Raw genomic sequence first — 22,519 nt, 5'->3', positions numbered from 1 at the left:
AATGCAAGAGGACATGCTACTGGGTATTAGAGGTACCGGTGTGTACAGCAATCTGGACCACCACCTCTGAAGGTCTCACTGTATGGTGGTACAACATGCAATGTGTGGTTTTCATGAGCAAATAAAAAGGGCGGAAATAATGTTTATGTTGATCTCTATTCCAATTTTCTGTACAGGTTCTGGAACTCTCAGAACCGAGGTGATGCAAAACCTTTTTTGATGTGTGTGCATACTTAAATCAGGTGCAATTCTCTGACAACCCAAAATGTAACTGTCCTGGATGAAAATACTTTACTTCATTGAAAGAAAGAGAACATGAGTTGTTGTGCAGCCCAAAAAAGTCTTAGCAGCCCCAGTTCTACTCTGAATATTTTGATACATATTGTGAATTCTCACTGCTGTCAATGTTTGCAATGTCATGGTAATTTTAAGTGCCCAACAGGCTAAATTTAATTCCATTCAAGTTACTACAAGTAAGTACCACTCCCAGTAAATCCCTGAGAGGTGGGGCTATTTTATACTTTATCTACCGTATGATGAGCCATATCTGTTTCAGATTTTAAGTGTAGCTTGAAATGAGGGTAATTCTCCCCCCCCCCCGCCCCCCCCCCCCCCCAGCAACCACAATACATTCTATATCACTGAGTCCCAACATGTTTGCTAGTAAGGCAGAGTCCTAACTGACAGGTCATGGACATGAATATTGCACTATAATATTGTGCTGTTCTTAGCCTCACACTTTTGTGCAAAATATTGAAATGATATTGTTTACGTATTTTAAGCTTTGAATCAGCTTGTGTCAAACTAGAGGAGTATGGAGATGTTGCAGTTGGAGTAATTGTATAAAGAAACCCAGTGGACAAATTATTGTGCCTAATTGTGTATTCACACACACACACACAAACACACACACACACACACGATTATAGCAGGAGAAGACCAAAACTGGTTAACTGACTTTATATACCACCAGAGAAATATATCAGCTATGGAAATGGTTCCTCCTCCTACTGGTATAACCTAGACAGTGGAAAAACATAGAATACATTTGACAAATCTATGATCATCTAGTTACATCCTGGATGTGTCATGCTAAATTTACATGATTTTCCTTGACATTTCCATTGAATCTGAGTGATTTTCACTTAAGGTGTGATACTGGGTTATCAATTTATGATTTTGAGTCCATGAAAGCCATTCCATGAAGAAACTACAATTAATTTTGTCTTTTACTGCACAAATTACATGTCTCAGCCACCACTGGGGCTATGAGGGAGAGAAAAATGATGCAGCTGTTCAGTTCAGTAGCTGTGAGGTAAGGTGTTCGCATTGTGAAGTGGAAGCTACATCTTAGTTTTCAGTTCTATTCTTGATGGAGACAAACTTTTGCATTTTCTCTGACAGAGCTACATGTAGTCAGATTGAAAATAAATAAGATAAACCTCAAGAAAACCTCTTCATCATGTCTTCTTGCTACTTTCAGTAACATGTAGTATAAGGTTGAAAGACATTATATAGCACACCTGATAAGGTCTTTTTCTTCTTCTTCTGCTGGAGTAACTTCTAGTTTTTTGTGAATACACAATTGTGGTACAATGATTTGTTAATTAGGTCTACTCCATCTACCGCAATTCCCTACTACGTGAGTATGATAGTCTGTTTTGAAGCCCAAAGTGCATAACATCTTACTAACCTGTGACAATTTGGGCACACTTGTGTTACAAATACTTTGTATTTTACTGTGATAGATTTTCATCCTAAAGTTATCATGCCAAGTCGTAGCACATTTATATTAGTGCAGTGCATATTTTATAGTGTTTTTCGATTAGTTTATTGAACACAACAGTAAGCAAGAGATAGTTTTATCATAAAAGGAACAATATATTCTCTCACATTATTTAGAACAATCTGACAACACTCAGATAGCTTACAGATTCCACACTACTAGTTCAGAGTTAAACCACGTTTGAAACACACTTTCGTCTGCAAAGTAATTTTCTTCACTGCTTATTATGTGAAAACAGCTGAGTGTAGGCGGGCATTCTCAAGCAGTAGCAACACCTTATATAGCCTACTTGGCTGTTTTTCTTACAATATGACTGTAAGGCATCTAAGGTTTTTGCAACAAATGGCAGCTGCAATGGACAGTTTCCTGGGGAGCAGTTCGTAATACACAACACCCTTTTTGTGCCACCAGATGCAAAATCTCTCTCTTGTACTGCCCTTTACTTGAGAAGAAGTCTTTTGTTAGAGCTCAGCCATTCATTTTCTCTCAAGAACTTAACATAAAGGCACCGTAACTCGTCATCAGTATCAATACTGCACAGGAATGCTCACTGAACAAACTTATGATGTTCAAACAAGAATGTAGTAATAGTCACCTCTTTGAGTTTTATTGGTTAGAATTAGAGCACATGGCACACCTACTTCCAATTTCTGAAACTTGCCTCTTGAATGTAAATGTCAAATGAAGGTTACACTGTTGCAGTGCTTCATATACGTCAATTATCAACATTTTCTGAATGTGGGAAATCATTTATACAGGAATGATTTTTCTTGATACAAGAAATCCTTTTCTGATGTGACTGACTGTTAACACTCATCCCACACACAATACAAATGCTTCAACCACCTGTGTCGCCTTCACTCCTCTATTAAACTCAAAGTGAACAATGTTTCACAAATATCTGACATCCTTTCACCTCAGATTATATTTTGTAATGCTTAAACAATGTTCACAAGTTTCAAATATGCAAAATACAACACATGACTGAAAGGCAAATACTAAAATTTCAAGTAAAAAAAAAATGCAATTGATAAATATGTTCACATTGATCTACTCGACAAGACAAACAAACATATGGAGCTTGTATAACAACCCAATTATGTTTCAAGTAGCTTTTAACTGTGACTGTAATTCACACACTTCACTATTCCTCAAATTTCATACTGTGCGAGCAATGTCTGCACTACTGTGTTATTGAACAGCATTCACTTAGTTTACTGAAGTTATTTTGCATGACAAATTGAACTAAAATAATAAATAATTTTATGCAACAAATGCTAAAGCAGAAACGTGTTCAAGATGTGCCACATTGTGATCACCTGAGCAGACATCTGCTGGTTTCAGGTGGCCAGTGGTAAATGGCCAATGGTTGCTGTACGGAGAGGAAACTAGCATAAATTATTTGAATCTTACTGCACTGTATGTTTCACATGACAGTGTTACAGTATAAAGTCAAGTGCTGGCACGCCACTCTGAAATGAGAGAGCAGAGAAGGCTGTGAAGAAGAAATCGAATCGGCCAATTGCATGCTGACCGACCCCCCTCCAGGACAACAATTCGATGGCAGCACACTTTATGCAAAGAGGACTTAAGCGCCATGCCAAATGTTTGCAGCCCACTTCTACAGCAGCATGAAGATTAGACACTTCAAGACGAGCGACTGAGGAATTGTATATACTGAAGAGATTTCTTATTTGCTTGTCGCCCTTTGCTTGTGATACTTCTGTGTTATTGTCAAAGTTAAGTATTGTCATCAGTTCATTTCATAATACACCTCTTTAACATGATTTGCTTGAATTGTTGACTAGCGATCCGAGAATCAGGTTTCCTAGGCACCCCATATTTGATGAGTAGGCAGGATACAACAACAATAACAAAGATGACCTAGTGAAGACCCAAGGCATCAACATGTCTGATACATTTTCAATCATTCACACTGTTCTTCCTAAACAATGGAACTCACCTTCCCATCATCTCCACCAGTCACAATGTGCTGACCATCAGGGGAGTACGAGAGACACCGCATATTGTTGAAATGGCCTTGTTGTTTCATAATGTAAGTTTCACTTTGCCATTCCCATACTAGCAACTGTCCAAGTCCTGGGCTGCCAACTGCCAACCAGTCACCCTCTCGATTTAGTGCGAGGGCTGATATTGCTGTATCTATACTGAAAATGTACAACATCTAATTGCCTTGTTTCCTAATGATGAAACACTAAAACAGAAATATGCTATTTAACTAAATGTTTACTAATCAGTGTAAACTATTGGTTGTGTGCAATAAATGCTTTATTTAGGAATGTAGTGAGTAAACAAGTTTTACAGTTTAAAAAACTGTAAAAATTACATGCAAGGAAAACTGGGGAAAATAAATTCCCCTCACTGCACATTCACTTTCAATCGTTACTCTTATAATGCATGCACTGCAAGAGCTGAGTGTTGTATAATTAATTGAAGGGCATCAAGTTTCACCTTAAAGAATGTATAAGGTTGACATCAGGAAGCTCGTGCAGGAGAAATGCACCAGTGGAATATCCTGTAACTAGAAGACGAGTCTTGCGGTGGTAAGTAGCAGCAGTAAGCCTGACACCGAGCTGCCCTTTAAACTCATCACAGAGGTAATGCCTTCCTAGTCTTGTGTAGAACAGCTTCTCAAAGTCCTGTGATGCTCTTGTTTCACTTGACAAACTGCTTTCTTCTGTAAAAACAAACCAAAAAGCATGTATGTAAGAAGATGCCTCCTCCCTCCAAATGCATAAATGTTATTTAAAAGATGTAAAAGTGTGTGTGTGTGTGTGTGTGTGTGTGTGTGTGTGTGGAGGGGGGGGGGAGACAATAAGATGATTGACAATGACATAACTGTGCCTAAGGTTTATTGAAACTGTCAAAAAGTAAGAATTTTTTACCATGATTACGTGCATCTTATGTGGTTGTTTTACCGGCCCTTTCTCATCATAAACCAAGTGACTTGTTTGATCATGCCCCGGGTAAAGGTTCTCTATTCAAATGAGTATGCTGATTGCTTCAAGGCAGTCAGTTAGTTAAGATAATTATCTGTTTTTGCCAACTTATTAAAGGTAGCTTATTTGTCTAACAATGGGCATCACTAGAGAAACGATGCAGTTTTATTGTTGAAGTATTTTATTTCCCGTTTATTCAGGGAGCAAATATTTGATTTACAGTCACACCTGATTCTAATGGTCCTTGTGGCAGCAATTCTGCTGTAAATTCATCTCTCTCAATCAGAAATATAAATAACACTTCAACACAAGAATAAAGTAGCACACAACAGCACAGATCAGTAGTAATGACTACTGTAAAATGGAAACTTTCATGGACTGATATGTCACACTTACTAAAATATTCTGGGCTATTAATGCCATGGTTGGATGAATTTCTTATTGAAGCCCGTTTCATCCCTGTCTGCAGAGGACATCCTCAAAGAGGGCAGTATCAGTTTTGAACGACTGATGCACACCCTGGCACACTAATAACTGAAGTAAAAATTCCACTCCCTACATGATCCTGTGCAGAGGTGTGGCTTCACATTTTGAATGCTCGAGTGCAATTGGCTGTTGGCCAATAGTGCTATTGCCCTGTGGTGGAAGACTGGTACACCTCATCTTCAGCACCGGAATCCAGATGTCATTCAGTTTCACATCCTACCCCTTCTGATGAAAATCATTGGGGGTGTTCAAAAAGTCATATGGCCTCTCTGAATAACTTTTCAAAGAATCCACTTGTGGCTGCTAGTGCAAGTATCCTACAAAATCAATCGACTTCTTTTAGTAGCACCCATGTACACATATCTGCAACTCCACAGCATCCTGTAAATTCTTGCTCCTTCTAGCAGTTTATGAGAATCCTTGGTTGCCTTTACGTGTTCCTGTATCTTCCAGGTGGATTTTGTAGATTAAAATGATATTCCCTTTTGTGAAGATTTTTCCTATGCATCAGTAACATCCTTAATGAATGGCACAAAGACTTTAGATTCCTGAGATGTCTGAATACATTTTTGCAGCTGAGAGTTAGCACCACAAAGTAGCTGAAATACTGTACACCTATGGAAAGCTTCTACATATTGCAGTTTGTCACCTAATGTGGCACATATACATGTATCAGCTCTGATAATTTCTTGCTGAATGCAACTAAGACAGGAGTAAAACTTTTGATAGAAAATGAAAGCAGAGACACTGTACCTTTTCTCCTTGGTGTATCATCTTCAGAGCCACTTTCATCTTTAGTTTCTCGCAATTTTTTTTGTGGAGGTTCTCGAGCCACTAAGTCGTCTATACCAATGTTGCATTCCCAAACGCAGACTTGTCCATTGGAACTAACTGTAGTTAGGTCTAAAGAATTATCCTCAAAAAAGCAACCCACCAGGGAATCTGTGTGGCTACCCAGCGAGTATGATTGAAAATTTGCCAATTTTTGTAGACTGTACAATTTTGTTGACATATCCTTTGAACCAACAGCCAGAATCCTGCAAAAAAATGTTTTTTGAAACCATAACCCAATAAACACTTCAACAAGAAGAACTTTAGCAAATACAAAAAACTGAGTAAAGGATGTGGCCTGTATGGGGAGAGTAATGCAAAGCATTTGTTTATGTTGTTTTTTTATGGTGGTGACTGTGTGAAAGTACCCTAAAAAGAAGGTCTGCAAGAAAGAAAGAAAGAAAGAAAGAAAGAAAGAAAGAAAGAAAGAGCAAAGGCCTGAGACAGGCCTGTGGCTTAGAACCAAAGTGACCAGGCCCTGTCACTGAAATCCTCATTACTGCAGAATGTGGGTCAACCAGAGGTTGGCTTGGATGTGGCAACCAGCTGTCTGTCACTGTGACCAATACCATATTGTCTCAAAATATAGACTTCCCAATCAACAGGTGCATTTACCTGTTGTGTTCTCCCATTGAGGTCTGAGGTAGCATTGACAGATTGATTTGCCATATCAAGCAAGCACACAATCATGGAGTGGAAATCAAGCAAACAGAAAAACTTATCACTGATGTGAAGAAGTACAATTTATTGTATGATAAAGATGATGTAGGTCAAAAGAACATTTTGAATTGTAGAAGGCCAAAACAGAGGGCTTTAGTGCTGAACAGGATTTAAATGGTAAATATTTTTGCAAAGATTTTCATTTCCACATATGCAATCAGTTACATAAAAAATAGTGAAGCACATCACATTATTATGTAATGGAAATTAATCAGTGCATCTTACAACTAAAAGTATGTCATGGGATAATGATATGCACATATACAGATCAGGTTTTATCTCTCACCACAGACGACACAGTGACCAACAGCCTTCACTTAATGACAAAGAGCAGTGGTGTTTGTATAGAGTTGTCAGTGCTAACAGAAAAGCAACACTGCATGAAATAACTGCAGAAACTAATGTGGGACTTACGATGAACATAACCATTAGGACAGTGTGGCAAAATTAGGTGTTAATGGGCTACGGCAGCAGGCAGCCGACTTGGGCACCTTTGCTAACAGCTCGACTTCACCTGCAGTGCCTCTCTGGGCTTGTGACCACATTGGTTGGAACCTGGACGACTGGAAAGTTGTGACCTGGTCAAACGAGTGCAGATTTCAGTTGGTAGGTAGGGTTTGAGGTTGCGCAAACCCATGTAACCGTGGGCCCTTTTTGCCAACAAAGCATTGTGCAAGCTGGTGGTGGCTCCATAATGGTGTGGAAAATGTTTATATGGAATGGAATGCGTCCTCTGGTTCAAATGAACCTATCGCTAACTAGAACAGGTATTTTCAGCTACTTGGAGACCATTTTCAGACATTCAGAGATGGAATTTTTATGGTTGGGGATGCTCTATCTCACTGTGCCACAACTGTTTGCAATTAGTTTGAAGAACATTTTGGACAATTCAAGGGAATGACTTGGCTACCCAGATTCCCTGACATGAATCCCATTAAACATTTATGGGACATAATTGAGAGGTCAGTTTGTGCTCAAAATCCTGTACTGGCAACACTTCCGCAATTGTGGATGACTATAGAGGCAGCATGGCCGAATCTTCCTCCAACGACTTGCTGAGACTATGTCGTGTCAGGTCGCTGCACTAAGTCGGACCACATGAGTTCCGACATGGTACTAGGAGATATCCCATGCCTTTTGTCACCTCAGTGTATATTGTGTTGGGGCATAACTATAACTGCAAGTACATAATCAATAATGTGATCGTAGAACACCTAAATAGAAAGAACCACTGCCTTTGTTGAAATTTGACTTTATGTAAGGCAGTTATGTGTCTTATTTAAGTGAAAATTGTCTAGCCCCACATTGTATTCCTAATGCTGAATTATTTTCATGCTTTCTTCTTTCATTTACAGCTGAAGAAGTTATTCCACACAATAATTCCACAGTGCAATTTAAAACAATACTTCCAATCTCATGAGAAATGTCTTTGGCACAAGTCTGCCAGCGCACCAAAAACTTGTTCTATGTTCAGCACTTGCAGTCCGTAAAGAGTTTTACATGCTGAATTATGTACGGGTAACACTAAAAGAGAAATTAAATACCTGATACAGTTTCACAGAGGTGTCACTTGGTTAAAAAAAAAATGTTCAGTTATTCAAATTCAATACTGCTAGTAATCTCCAAAAACTCCCCTTTACTGAAAATGGACACAGCTTGCCCTACAGTTAATTCCATAATGAGTCAACAGAGTGCATTTCTTGGTGGTTGTGACAGGTTCGGTTGGTTCTGTGTTTCTACGGCTCAGTTAATTTCTTATGTAGCTGTGTAAAATATTCCAAATTTCATAGCATTTTCGCTTTACTGTCTAGTAAATGTCAGAATGTTCTATCTGAAATGAAAATGTGACTGTGCTGTTGTCTTTGTAATTGCACGCAACTTTGACAATACAGAAAATAAAACCTGGCAAGAATGATTCATAAACTTCACAAGATGAATGCTGAATAGTAGAGAACTACATAATGCAACAGAAATTCAGATTTGAGTGAGAACAACCGCATATCTTAACACTATCACATCCTCAACCAATTTTCACAATACATGAAAATACTTGCAAAACGTATCTTAATGAGACATTTCTTCAATACAAAGGCAATGCCACTGCCATAAGATCCCTCTTCATACTGATGTCATGCGCCCAACAAACTCCCTTCTTTGTAGTTACCATTTCATAGCACTAATGAATGAGTTGGTCCTTGTCTGAGTTACCCATTTATGCACAAAATCTGTAACTTATACCAAAAATTTAATGAAATTGCACAATGTAAACAGGCCACATCGCTCGCACAAAGATATTGTGTCCTATGTGACATCAAATTGTCTTCTGCCATGACAATTGTGCTCACTCGCACAAAGATATTGTGTCCTATGTGACATCAAATTGTCTTCTGCCATGACAATCGTGCTACATGTGCAAATTGGTAATGCGGTTTTGACCTCATGACTGAGTGGTTTTTATCAGGAAGTCAAAGTATTTGTCAAGTTATAGTTGAGATGGTGTAAAAAGATCCCCGACAGCTTGCAGTGATGTTGATAGCTTTCAACTGTGCAGCGCTTATGGCTGCAAATGAAAACAGTTGCCATCTACAGAGCTATAACACTGAGGTGTTGCTATAAAGACATTTACAAAACTGCTTTTTGTTATTGGTTGAAGAGGCCTGCAAAGCTGGTGTGCCCAGCCCACTGCATCTGTCAAGGATCAACTTACATACTCTAGCTGTAGCTCTGTATGGCCGCCCTGATTCAGGTTTTCCTAAATCATATATGATTTTAGGAAAATGCCGGCACAGTTCCTTTTGCAAGGCCACAACCGACCATATACTTATATAGTTGTGTGTATGCATAAGGCAGGTTTTTTTTTTTAAAAAAAAAGTCAAACTGTAGAAATAGCACAATCAGCAGAAGGGGCACACTGCCACTACTAAGTGCATCTAGTGGCAGGTATAGACAACAAACTGTTCTTAACATCATTTAACTGTGACTGTTAGTTGTTGAGCCACAGCCAGTGAAGTTAGCATATGCACAAGCTCTTCATCAGATTAGTGACAACGAAAAGAGCTTGAGAAACAATGTATGATTATGGAATTTTGCTATGTACGTGGCAAAAATTTTAGAGACACATTTAGATTGCTTAGTCAAGTACATGGGGAGGACTGTACGAGGCGAACACAGTGCCGCATGTGGTTTAAGAATTATGAACACAGCAGAAAGTCAATCAGAGAAGATCCCAGGCCCGGACAACGTTCCACATAAACAGCTGATGATGATGATGATGATGATGATGATGTGTTGTGATCTGCGTAAATTGTAGTTTAACTGTCCCAAAAACTGCTCACGAAGGATCATGTTACCAAATTTTGAGTGACAAACTTGTGATGCACAGTGTTGAAATATGTACTGCATTTGTTGACTGGCCCATGTCATAATCAACCAGGAACTGCTTGCTACAACAAATGGCAACAAAAACATCTTTAAGAAGATCACAACAGGAAATGAGATGGGGGTTTATCACTGTGATGTTGAAACAAAGGAGCAGTTACTGCAGTGGGTACGCGAAGGTCCTACCTGTCTATGAACATACGCCGAAGTCCAAAGATCAAGACAAATGCTGGTCCCATTTTTTGACTGCAAAGTCATTGTACATCAGAAATCTGTAACACCTGATCAAATGGAAAATAAAGAAGTCTACTATTGAAATTCAGCGCATTTGAGGGATGATGTGTGCAGGAGGCAGCCTGAATTATGGAAAAACTAGACTTTGATGACACATTATGACAATGTGCTAAATCACCCATTACTCCTCGTCTGCAGCTACATGGTGAAACAACAGCCACCTGTTGTGCCCCATCAACCTTATTCTCCAGACCTAGTCCCAGCACACTTTTTCCCATTTTCCAAGCTCAATGCCAAACCATAGAGGAGACTCACAACAATGTGACAAGAATCCTAGAAAGTGTGTTCCAAGATGCTTTCCAAAGATTGAAAAAATATTGGGAAAGGTGTATTGACAATAGAGGGGACTACTTTGAGGGTGACAGTGCTGAAAATGTAATAGAATGAGCAATAAAGATGTTATGAGCAACGTTCAGTCTTTTACCGAACACACCTTGTATGCTGGAGCTATTTATTCTCATTCTATTGTGATGACAATATTTAGGTTACATTAGGTTATCACTGTGAAATTACCCCTGGACGGATAAATGAATGAATACATACTCATATTCTGTAGTGTTTCTAAAGCTAAACTATGAAAATAAAAGGATACAGAATAATATTTTGTCCTTATGAAGGCACTAGTGCATGATTTAGACATTTGAGAACATGAAAAAACAGTAGCGTAGGAGTTTACACAAACTACTTTTAAAACACCATTACTAGTCCACCAAATGACATTGTGGAATATGACTGTGTATCTATCAGCATTTGGCTGCCTGTAAATCATGACAGGCTTTTGAAAATCACATTCAAAATACAAGGGGGGGGGGGGGAATATGTGTATGTGTGTGTGTGTGTGTGTGTGTGTGTGTGTGTGTGTGTGTGTGTGTGTGAGAGAGAGAGAGAGAGAGAGAGAGAGAGAGAGAGAGAATAATTCACTATACCTGGAATCAGAAGCCCACTCAATGCATGTCACATCATCAGTTGCATCATGAAAAACTCTTTCCATTATAAACGGATTAATGAGACCAGCTAGGTTATCTGGTGATCTGTAAATAAATACTGCAACAAATGACAATAAAAGTGAAAAATATTTATATTATTGTGAATTATACATTCAAACATTGTAAAACAGATTTACACATGACTGCATATTGTCATAAATCAACACATGCACACTGATGCCAAGAATTTTATTTCTGGATGTGGGGCGGCACACATCACACACATTCCTGCTTTCTTCATCTGGCAGTACTTCTCTTCCTTTTCTTACCAGGGCTGGTAGTCATATTCAAATGCCCTGTTTTAATACACTGACATTTTATTTTAAAAGTGGCATAAATCCACTCTTGAAACAATTACGGATCGCATAAATTACACAACATTAATCACAAATTATGAGAAATTTTATTTGTTCATGAAGCTCTCTTGTTGAAGGGTCAAACACAATTGTATTCACAGCTGTTTGTAGCACCAGCTGATAAGTAATACTTCATATGTTAGTGTACTGCTAGTAGCATAATGGGTGGAGTCGAGCGTGACCCGGTGATGGTACACGTTGCCTGAAATCCTAAAGTTCCAAATTTTCCTATGAAACTTTTATTTTAAAAACAAAGGACACAAAACCAACAAGGTCGACTTACAAACTGACAGCCAGTAAGATGTACTTTTTGAAAACACTTGAAAAAGGTTCAAGTCTCACTAGAAACTTTTTTTAAAATTTGAATTCTAAGTTTATTATAAAATTGTGATGTTAAGTGACAAATACTAAATCATAATCTCTGACAGAAGAAGGGGGGGGGATGTGAAAAGACCAGTCTTCATAAACATCTTTCACAAAAACAAAACTTACAACAAATATAAAAGATGCTCTAAAAATTAACAGTGTCGATAAATTTAAATATTGGTGAGATAATACAGAAAAATGACTGTAACAGGGAATGGCTAACGAATTCAAGGCGGAAAAGGCCTTTCAGTTGACACAAGATATGTACTGGAAGTGATCTACTTTCCTTCATGCAAAGTTAAGCCCTACTTTACAATAACACAAACAGAATGTTTACACACAGCCGACTGCCTGGATTTGACTAAGACAGGAGAAATAGGAAATATTGGGGGGGTGGGGGGGGGAGGGGAGGGGGGAAGACCCTATGCAAAATACTGGGAACAACTATACACAACGGTAAATACAGGAATAATAAGATCTGTACAAGAAAACTGAACAGCTAAACCTAATGACAAGAAAATGGAATGATGGTTTAAGACTATCTGGTTCAAATGAAAATTTTTGAACATGTCAACCACAAAAAATCTCCCTGTTACATTTGGTTTCCTTCTTCCATGAACCATCGACCTTGCATGCCTCAGCGATACAGATAGTCGCACCACAGGTGCAAGCACAACAGAGGGGCCAGACAAACATGTGGTTCCTGAAGAGAGGCAGCAGCCTTTTCAGTAGTTACAGAGTAACAATCTGGATGATTGAATGATCTGGCCTAGTAACATTAACCAAAACGGCCTTGCTGTGCTGGAACTGCAAACGGCTGAAAGCAAGGGGAAACTACAGCCGTAATTTTTCCTGAGTGCATGCAAATTTACTGTATGGTTAAATGATGATGGCGTCCTCTTGGGTAAAATACACTCCTGGAAATGGAAAAAAAGAACACATTGACACCGGTGTGTCAGACCCACCATACTTGCTCCGGACACTGCGAGAGGGCTGTACAAGCAATGATCACACGCACGGCACAGAGGACACACCAGGAACCGCGGTGTTGGCCGTCGAATGGCGCTAGCTGCGCAGCATTTGTGCACCGCCGCCGTCAGTGTCAGCCACTTTGCCGTGGCATACGGAGCTCCATCGCAGTCTTTAACACTGGTAGCATGCCGCGACAGCGTGGACGTGAACCGTATGTGCAGTTGACGGACTTTGCGCGAGGGCGTATAGTGGGCATGCGGGAGGCCGGGTGGACGTACCGCCGAATTGCTCAACACGTGGGGCGTGAGGTCTCCACAGTACATTGATGTTGTCGCCAGTGGTCGGCGGAAGGTGCACGTGCCCGTCGACCTGGGACCGGACCGCAGCGACGCACGGATGCACGCCAAGACCGTAGGATACTACGCAGTGCCGTAGGGGACCGCACCGCCACTTCCCAGCAAATTAGGGACACTGTTGCTCCTGGGGTATCGGCGAGGACCATTCGCAACCGTCTCCATGAAGCTGGGCTACGGTCCCGCACACCGTTAGGCCGTCTTCCGCTCACGCCCCAACATCGTGCAGCCCGCCTCCAGTGGTGTCGCGACAGGCGTGAATGGAGGGACGAATGGAGACGTGTCGTCTTCAGCGATGAGAGTCGCTTCTGCCTTGGTGCCAATGATGGTCGTATGCGTGTTTGGCGCCGTGCAGGTGAGCGCCACAATCAGGACTGCATACGACCGAGACACACAGGGCCAACACCCGGCATCATGGTGTGGGGAGCGATCTCCTACACTGGCCGTACACCACTGGTGATCGTCGAGGGGACACTGAATAGTGCACGGTACATCCAAACCGTCATCGAACCCATCGTTCTACCATTCCTAGACCGGCAAGGGAACTTGCTGTTCCAACAGGACAATGCACGTCCGCATGTATCCCGTGCCACCCAACGTGCTCTAGAAGGTGTAAGTCAACTACCCTGGCCAGCAAGATCTCTGGATCTGTCCCCCATTGAGCATGTTTGGGACTGGATGTAGCGTCGTCTCACGCGGTCTGCACGTCCAGCACGAACGCTGGTCCAACTGGGGCGCCAGGTGGAAATGGCATGGCAAGCCGTTCCACAGGACTACATCCAGCATCTCTACGATCGTCTCCATGGGAGAATAGCAGCCTGCATTGCTGCGAAAGGTGGATATACACTGTACTAGTGCCGACATTGTGCATGCTCTGTTGCCTGTATCTATGTGCCTGTGGTTCTGTCAGTGTGATCATGTGATGTATCTGACCCCAGGAATGTGTCAATAAAGTTTCCCCTTCCTGGGACAATGAATTCACGGTGTTCTTATTTCAATTTCCAGGAGTGTATTTCGGAGGTGAAATAGTCCCCCATTCAGATCTCCAGGCGGGGACTACTCAAGAGGACGCCGTTATCAGGAGTAAGAAAACTGGCATTCTACGGATCAGTGTGTGGAATGTCAGATCCCTTAATCGGGCAGGTAGGTTGGAAAATTTAAAAAGGGAAATGGATAGGTTAAAGTTAGATATAGTGGGAATGTTCGGTGGCAGGAGGTACAAGACTTTTGGTCAGATGAATATAGGGTTATAAATACAAAATCAAATAGGTTTAATAATGAATAAAAACATAGGAGTGTGGGTAAGCTACTACAAACAGCATAGTAAACGACTTATTGTGGCCAAGATAGACACGAAGCCCATGCCTACTACAGTAGTACAAGTTTATATGCTAACTAGCTCCGCAGATGACGAAAAGATTGATGAAATATATGATGAGATAAAAGAAATTATTCAAATAGTGAAAGGAGACTGGAATTCGATAGTACGAAAAAGAAGAGAAGGAAAAGTAGTAGGTGAATATGGACTAGGGTAAGGAATAAAACAGGAACTGCCTGGTAGAATTTTACACAGAGCGTAACTTAATTATAGCTAACACTTGGTTTAAGAATCATGAAAGAAGTTTGTATATGTGGAAGAGGCCTGGACACACTTGAAGGTTTCAGTTAGATTATATAATGGTAAGACAGAGATTTAGGAACCAGGTTTTAAATTGTAAGACATTTCCAGGGGCAGGTGTGGACTCGGACCACAATCTATTGGTTATGAACTGTAGTTTCAAACTGAAGAAACTGCAAAAATAGGTGAGAATTTAAGGAGATGGGACCTGGATAAACTGAAAGAACCAGAGGTCATAGAGAGAAAGAGAACATTAAGGAATGATTGACAAGAATGGGGAAATACAGTAGAAGAAGAATGGGTAGCTTTGAGACATGAATTAGTGAAGACAGCAGAGGATCAAGTAGGTAAAAAGACGAGGACTAGAGAAATCCTTGGGTAACATAAGAGATATTGAATTTAATTGATAAAGGAGAAAATATAAAAATGCAGTAAATGAAGCAGGCATAAAGAAAAAAAATGTCTCAAAAATGAGATCGACAGTAAGTGCAAAATGGCTAAAAAGGTATGGCTACAGGACTAGTGTAAGGATGTAGAGGCTTATCTCACCAGGGGTAAGATAGATACTGCCTACAGGAAAATTAAAGAGACCTTTGGAGAAAAGAGAACCACTAGTATGACTATCAAGAACTCAGATGGAAACCCAGTTCTAAGCAAATAAGGGAAAGCAGAAAGGTGGAAGGAGTATATAAAGGGTCTATACAAGGGCAACATAGTTGAGGGCAATATTATGGAAATGGAAGAGGACGTAGATGAAGATAGAATGGGAGATATGATACTGCGTGAAGAGTTTGACAGAGCACTGAAAGACCTAAGTCGAAACAAGGCCCTGGGAGTAGACAACATTCCATTAGAACTACTGATAACCTTGGGAAAGCCAGCCCTGACAAAACTCTACCATCTGGTGAGCAAGATGTGTGAGACAGGAGAAATACCATCAGACTTTAAGAACAATATAATAATTTCAATCCCAAAGAATGCAAGTGTTGACAGGTGTGAAAATTATCTAACTATCAGTTTAATATCTCATGGCTGCAGGTATGAGACAGGAGAAATACCATCAGACTTTAAGAACAATATAATAATTTCAATCCCAAAGAATGCAAATGTTGACAGGTGTGAAAATTATCGAACTATCAGTTTAATACGTCATGGCTGCATAATACTAACATGAATTCTTTACAGACGAATGGAAAAACTGGTAGAAGCCAACCTCGGGGAAGATCAGTTTGGAATTTGTAGAGATGTTGGAACACTTGAGGCAATACTGACCCTACGAATTATCTTAGAAGATGGATTAAAGAAAGGAAAACCTACTTTTCTAGCATTTGCAGACTTCAGAAAGCTTTTGACAATGTTGACTGGAATACTCTCTTTGAAATTGTGAAGGTGGCACAGGTCAAATACGGGGAGTGAAAGGCTATTTACAATTTGTACAGGAACCAGACGGCAGTTATAAGATTTGAGGGGCATGAAAGGGAAGCAGTGCTTGGGAAGAGAATCAGACAAGGTTGTAGCCTATCCCTGATGTTATTCAATCTAAATATTGAGCATGTAGTAAAGGAAACGAAAGAAAAATTTGGAGTAGGAATAAAAATACATGGAGAAGTAACAAACATTTTGAGGTTTGTCGACTACACTGTAATTCAGTCACAGACAGCAAACGACATGGAAGAGCAGTTGAACAGAATGGACAGTGTCTTGAAAGGAGGATATAAGATGAAAATCAACAAAAGCAAAATGAGGATAATGGAATGTAGTCTAGTTAAATCAGGTGATGCTGAGGGAACTAGATTAGGAAATGAGACACTTAAAGTAGTAAAGGAGTTTTGCTATTTGGGGAGCAGAAGAAGTGATGATGGTTGAAGTAGAGAGGATATAAAATGCAGACTGGCAATGGCAAGGAAAGTGTTTCTGTATACGAGAAATTTGTTAACATCGAGTATAGATGTAAGTGCCAGGAAGTCTTTTCTGAAAGTACTTGAATGGAGTATAGTTGTGTATGGAAGTGAAACATGGACAATAAATAGTTTAGACAAGAAGAGAATAGAAGCTTTCGAAATGTGGTGCTACAGAAGAATGCTGAAGATTAGATGGGCAGATCGCGTAACTAATGAGGAGATACTGAACAGAATTGGGGAGAAGAGGAATTCATGGCACAACTTGGCTAGAAGAAGGGATCGGTTGGTAGGACACATTCTGAGGCATCAAGGTATCATTAATTTAGTGTTGGAGGGAAGCGCGGAGGGTAAAAATCGTAGAGGGAGACTAAGGCATGAATACACTAAACAGATTCAGAAGGATGTAGGTTGCAATAGTTACTCGGAGATGAAGCTTGCACAGGTTAGAGTAGCATGGAGAGCTGCACCAAACCAGTCTCTGGATTGACAACAACAACAACAACAACAATTACTGATCTCAATACAAAGTTAGCATTTGTGATAAAATTTGATACAAAAAGACAAAATATGAAGTACACAAATACCATTGTAGCACAATTCTGGCCTTGTAAAATGGACAGTTATATACTGCTGGAAGATGCCATCGCTGTGAAAGTATCCCATAGCAAAATACTGCCACCACTGGCCTGCATCAGTGGCATGGTGCATGTTTCAAGCAGCAGTTCACTATGATAATGACGTATCTGGATGCAGCTAACGTCCTGGTGTAACATGAGATGTAATTTATCTGACGAGTCTATACATTTCCCTTGGTGTACAGCGTAATCTCGCTTACCCGAGTCCTCTACAATCTTGATTATGTCTTTAGGTCTACAGGAGTCAGCTGCAGCAGAGCCTCATGTTGAGCAATATGTGCTGAGAAGTGTGCTTTGAAAGAATAGTGCCTGTGCCAACACTGTGCTCAGTTCATCATATCTGTCACAAATTGCTTCCTATCCTGCCTCACAGAGTAAGCAAACCTCTGACCATCTTCTACAGTGAGGTGTGGATGTGGCTGATACCTGTCACCAATTTGTGGTTTCACTGCCTTCCAACCACTTTCCATAGATGCTCACAATAGTAGCACGCCACCAGCTAACGAATTTTGTCGTTTCCCAAGTAATAATAGTTTGTCATTTGCCAAAGTTGCTTATGTCACTTTATTTCCGCACTTTCAGCCTGTATTGCGATTAGAATGATTCCCCATTCATCTCTGCTCTGCTTATAAACTTTCCTTGCTGTGTAATGTGCCCAAAATGCCGCCAGTTGGCATTCACTGTTGGCAGTGGTCATAATATTTTGGCTCATCAATGTATGTATGAGCAAAAACAATTGATTATAGTTTTACGAAAGAAGCCTTGCAATTTATTGCAGCTACTCAATATCAAAAGCAATTCTCTTTGTCACTGTGTGTGTTTTTTCTTTCTTCAAAGTTGGTTTTATTGAGTGTTTTTGAGGTCCTCATGCTGCTTTAGGAAACTATTGTCCAGGTGTTGACCTGCAAATTTTGAAATTATGGCGAAGAAACTCTTAAGGTTCCTTGTAAGTTCAACTACATACAAATAAACAAAACAAACACCATCCAAACAGGTCCTAAAAACCCAACAGACAGAATAAAATTAATTTCAACAGAGTACTTAAAAGTTACTATTTGAAACATTCAAGCAATTTCATGACTGGGTTTCCCTATCTTAAACTATACAAAATTAATATGTATCAGTGAGTGTCCAGCTTTGACAGACCATGCAGAGCACCTGTTACTCTCCTGTCTACACCTGTTCAACAGCTTACAGTGTTAAGCAGCCCCATCATACTTTATGTAAGCAGGCAGCAATCTTTTGTTTGGTTATGGACAAGAATACAGAAGAATCAGTCTCCTCCCACAAATTATATCATTCAGGAAGGATCTACAATACAACTGCAATCTTGTCAACCAGCCTCAATCAAATGAACATTCACGGATAAATGTGCCAGTATTTGCTACCATTTCCTTGTATCTGAGAACAAGAGTTTACACTAGGGGGAATGGAATAGAACATAAGATGACAAGCATAGCCTATGAACACTGTGTTATTGTTTTTGACACTAGCAATCATCACACAAGATATAACACTATACAGTTAGAACCATGATGCAAAACTCTGGTCTTTCATCTTATCTTGCATGACGTGTGCAGTGTTTCTGATGAAAAAATACAAATGGTGTAAGAATGGAAGAACATAGGTGTCTTAATTGGTACATAAGGATGAAATGTGTGTAGGCAGTGCACTTAACTGTACAGCAGCTCTAGCCTTTCCTTAGCTTTGTTCTCAGAATTTGCAGAGGTCGGTTTATACTTTTTACTGGCTTCTCATGACAAATGGTGAGGAAATTTGAAAGTGGAACACTAATAACTGACAACTGAGATAACCCGAAGAAGGGCTAGCAGTTGAAGACATTTACATTAAGATTAATCTCACATTTCAATTGTTACTGAATCTCAGTTTCTTATGTCTGCAGTGCCATATGTGGAGCACTTCAAATATTTTATTAAAGTACATATAAGGAAGACAACATCAATAAAATATCATTAATGAAATGTGAAATATACATTCAACCTGTCACATTGGTTACCAGAAAAAGGAAATTGCTTACAAATTACTCGTGGGACCGATTCTAGAGTATTGCTCATGTGTATGGGACCCATACCAAATAGGACTAACAGGGGATGAAGAAGATACACAGAGAAGGGCAGCACAGATGGTCACAGGTTGGTATGATCCATGAGAGAGAGTAACAGAGATACTGAAGACAGACGTAAACTATCACGAGAAAGTCTATTAGTAAGTTTCAAAAACTGGCTGTACATGATGATTCTAGGAAAATCCTATAATCCCTTATGTATCACTCACATAGGGATTATGAGGCTAGATTAGAATAATTACTGCATGCACAGAGGCATTCAAGCAATCTTTCTTCCTGTCCTCCATATGTGAATGGAACAGGAAGAAACCCTAATAACTGGTTCAGTGGGATGTACTCTCTGCCGTGCACCTCACAGGCATTTGGAGACCATGGATGTAGGTGTAGATAAAGTCTGCTATATAGTTTTTTGAGGGCAGAGAGAGTAAATAAATATGGTAAATGATTTTTACTTACCATGAAAAAATCTATAACATAATGGTGATACACCAGTTTATCAACCATGTAATTACACTACAATAAACATATGCACAAGGAAGATATGGTATATCATGTATGGTCAAAAGTACGATCTTATGAGGTATCACATGAAATTTGTGACTGGACTGAAGACTTTTTGGTAGAGTGTGTAACGAAGCAGGGTTGCCCACTGCTATCCCATTTTGGTTTTACACTCCTTCAGTAACTTAGTTAAGCAATGAACTTTTATTTATTTATTTATTTATTTTTCATTTTTACTACTCAGATTCCGACTACAGATTCTGTGGCCTTCAGCCTCATAGTACAGAATTCAGAAATAGTTTAAATAAAATTCCCCTAGTAAAATCTATTATTTCAGTACATTCTAATGTCTATTCTGAAAGTAATGAGCTAATTAGTTTTATTGGAAATGCATCCTATTAAAAGTTATGAACAATGACACATATTGTGCAATACATATTAAGTAAAATTTGAGTGAGCTAATAGATTGAATTCAGCTACAAGACTGCATCCAAAAGAAAGCCTAAATTTTACTGATTCCAGCAAAGTGTTTCAATTAACCAAAAGTCTATTAGTTAAATAGATCTTAAGACTTGAAATCTGTAGCCTGTATGACTTTCAGTGCCAATTGTGACCAAACTACTAAATAATTCCGAGACCTGTTTTGATACTTTTGCTACCTTTATTTTTCTACGTAAAATGACTCCAGTCTCAACTTTGTAAGTGCATTAATTAAGAATTAAGTAAATTTGAATAAGTAAAACTTATTGTTGAAGATGGTTGCCATGGTTAGAAGTCGGGAATTCCCACTACGGATGCATAAGTTAGTTCCGCGTAATTTAAATTGATACAACTCACTCATGTTATTTAAGTAATAAAACCCAATAGTTAACTTCAAAACCAATTAGAAAGGATCATTTTAACCCTGGGAAATTATAAACTATAATATATTAACAGAAATAGTCAAATATTCAAGCACTCGTCTATATAAGGTCCGACCTGGTGCAGTTCTGTTATTTCTCGGTCAGATTCTCATGGAGCAAAAGTGCAGCAAGTTGGTTAATTTTTCTGGTCGGTACCAAAAAAGTGTAATTGTGAACATTGTTAAAGACTGGAAGTTTCTGACCTACCTAATGTGACGATTAAGTGTAAGAGGCCTGGTCACATGAATATTGTGTGAGTGAGTGATAACAAATAAATCGCACTGTGGTTGTCATAAATGTTCAACAATGAATACAGTCTTGACTTTTGATTTTGGAAAACTTAATCTGGGATCCTGGCTTCTTAATTTCAGTGTGATTTAGGTGAGACGGACGCAGCTACCGGGAAGACAATATTGAATAAGCAAAGCAAGGTAGGTCGGGAACACTGCGCACTATCTACTAGGTGAGGAAATGTTTCAATACATCCAGTTATAACATGAACTTTAAGTGGCACTAATACAAGGATACAGCCCAGCACATCACAAGAGCACACAGCAAGTTATCTTGGATGGAGAGTCATCCATCCTCAGATGTAGATGCAACTTCGGATGTGCCCCAGGGAAGTATGTTGGGACCCTTGCTGTTCATGTTTTATATTAATGACCTTGCAGACAATATTAATAGTAAAATCAGGCTTTTAGCAGATGATGAAGTTATCTATAATGAAGTACATCTGAGAGAAGCTGCATAAATATTCAGTCAGATCTTGATAAGATTTCAAAGGGGTGCAAGGACTGGCAACTTGCTCTAAATGTTCAGAAATGTTAAATTTTGCACTTCACAAAATGAAAAAAACGTATTATCCAATGACTAATATAATGAGTCACTATTGGAATTGGTCAACTCATACAAATACCTAGGTGTAACACTTCGTAGGGGTATGAAATGGAATGACCACATAGGCTCAGTCGTGGATACAGCAGGTGGTAGACTTCGATTTATTGGTAGAATACTGGAGAAGTACAATCAGTCTACAATAAAAGAGTGCTTACAAATCACCTGCAAGACTGGTTCTATAATACTGCTCAAATGTGTTGGACCCGTGCTGGATAGGACTAACAGAGGATATTGAACATATACAGAGAAGGACAGCATGAATGGTCACAGGTTTGTTTAATCCATGGGATAGTGTCACAAAGATACTGAAGGAACTGAACTTGCAGACTCATGAAGACAGACATAAACTGTCCTGAGCAACAAAGTTTCAAGAACCAGCTTTAAATGATTACTCTAGGGATATACTACAACCCCTATGTATTACTCACACAGGGATCATGAGGATAAGATCAGAATAATTATTGCACACACAGAAGCATTCAATCATTCTT

The 22,519-nt window shown here is 39.5% G+C and overlaps 1 protein-coding gene across 3 annotated transcripts in view; it reads right to left on the bottom strand.

The window, feature by feature from the left end:
- LOC126199226 (periodic tryptophan protein 2 homolog) overlaps nt 1-22,519 on the bottom strand; it is a 178,117-nt gene that overhangs the window by 69,723 nt on the left and 85,875 nt on the right. For 2 of the 3 annotated variants that reach the window (XM_049936018.1, XM_049936017.1), the window contains exons 6-9: nt 11,382-11,499; nt 5,986-6,269; nt 4,259-4,484; nt 3,750-3,954 (exon numbers count right to left, since the gene is read on the bottom strand). In XM_049936018.1, the coding sequence (XP_049791975.1) occupies nt 3,750-3,954; nt 4,259-4,484; nt 5,986-6,269; nt 11,382-11,499 (833 nt within the window). The remainder of the gene's footprint in view (nt 1-3,749; nt 3,955-4,258; nt 4,485-5,985; nt 6,270-11,381; nt 11,500-22,519) is intronic. The other variant, XM_049936019.1, reaches the window with a different exon arrangement.

This window comes from Schistocerca nitens, chromosome 8 (genome assembly GCF_023898315.1).
Source record: "Schistocerca nitens isolate TAMUIC-IGC-003100 chromosome 8, iqSchNite1.1, whole genome shotgun sequence".
NCBI classification, from domain to species: domain Eukaryota; kingdom Metazoa; phylum Arthropoda; class Insecta; order Orthoptera; family Acrididae; genus Schistocerca; species Schistocerca nitens.
Note: the sequence above shows the minus strand (reverse complement) of the source record. Positions and strands in the feature narration are given on the sequence as shown.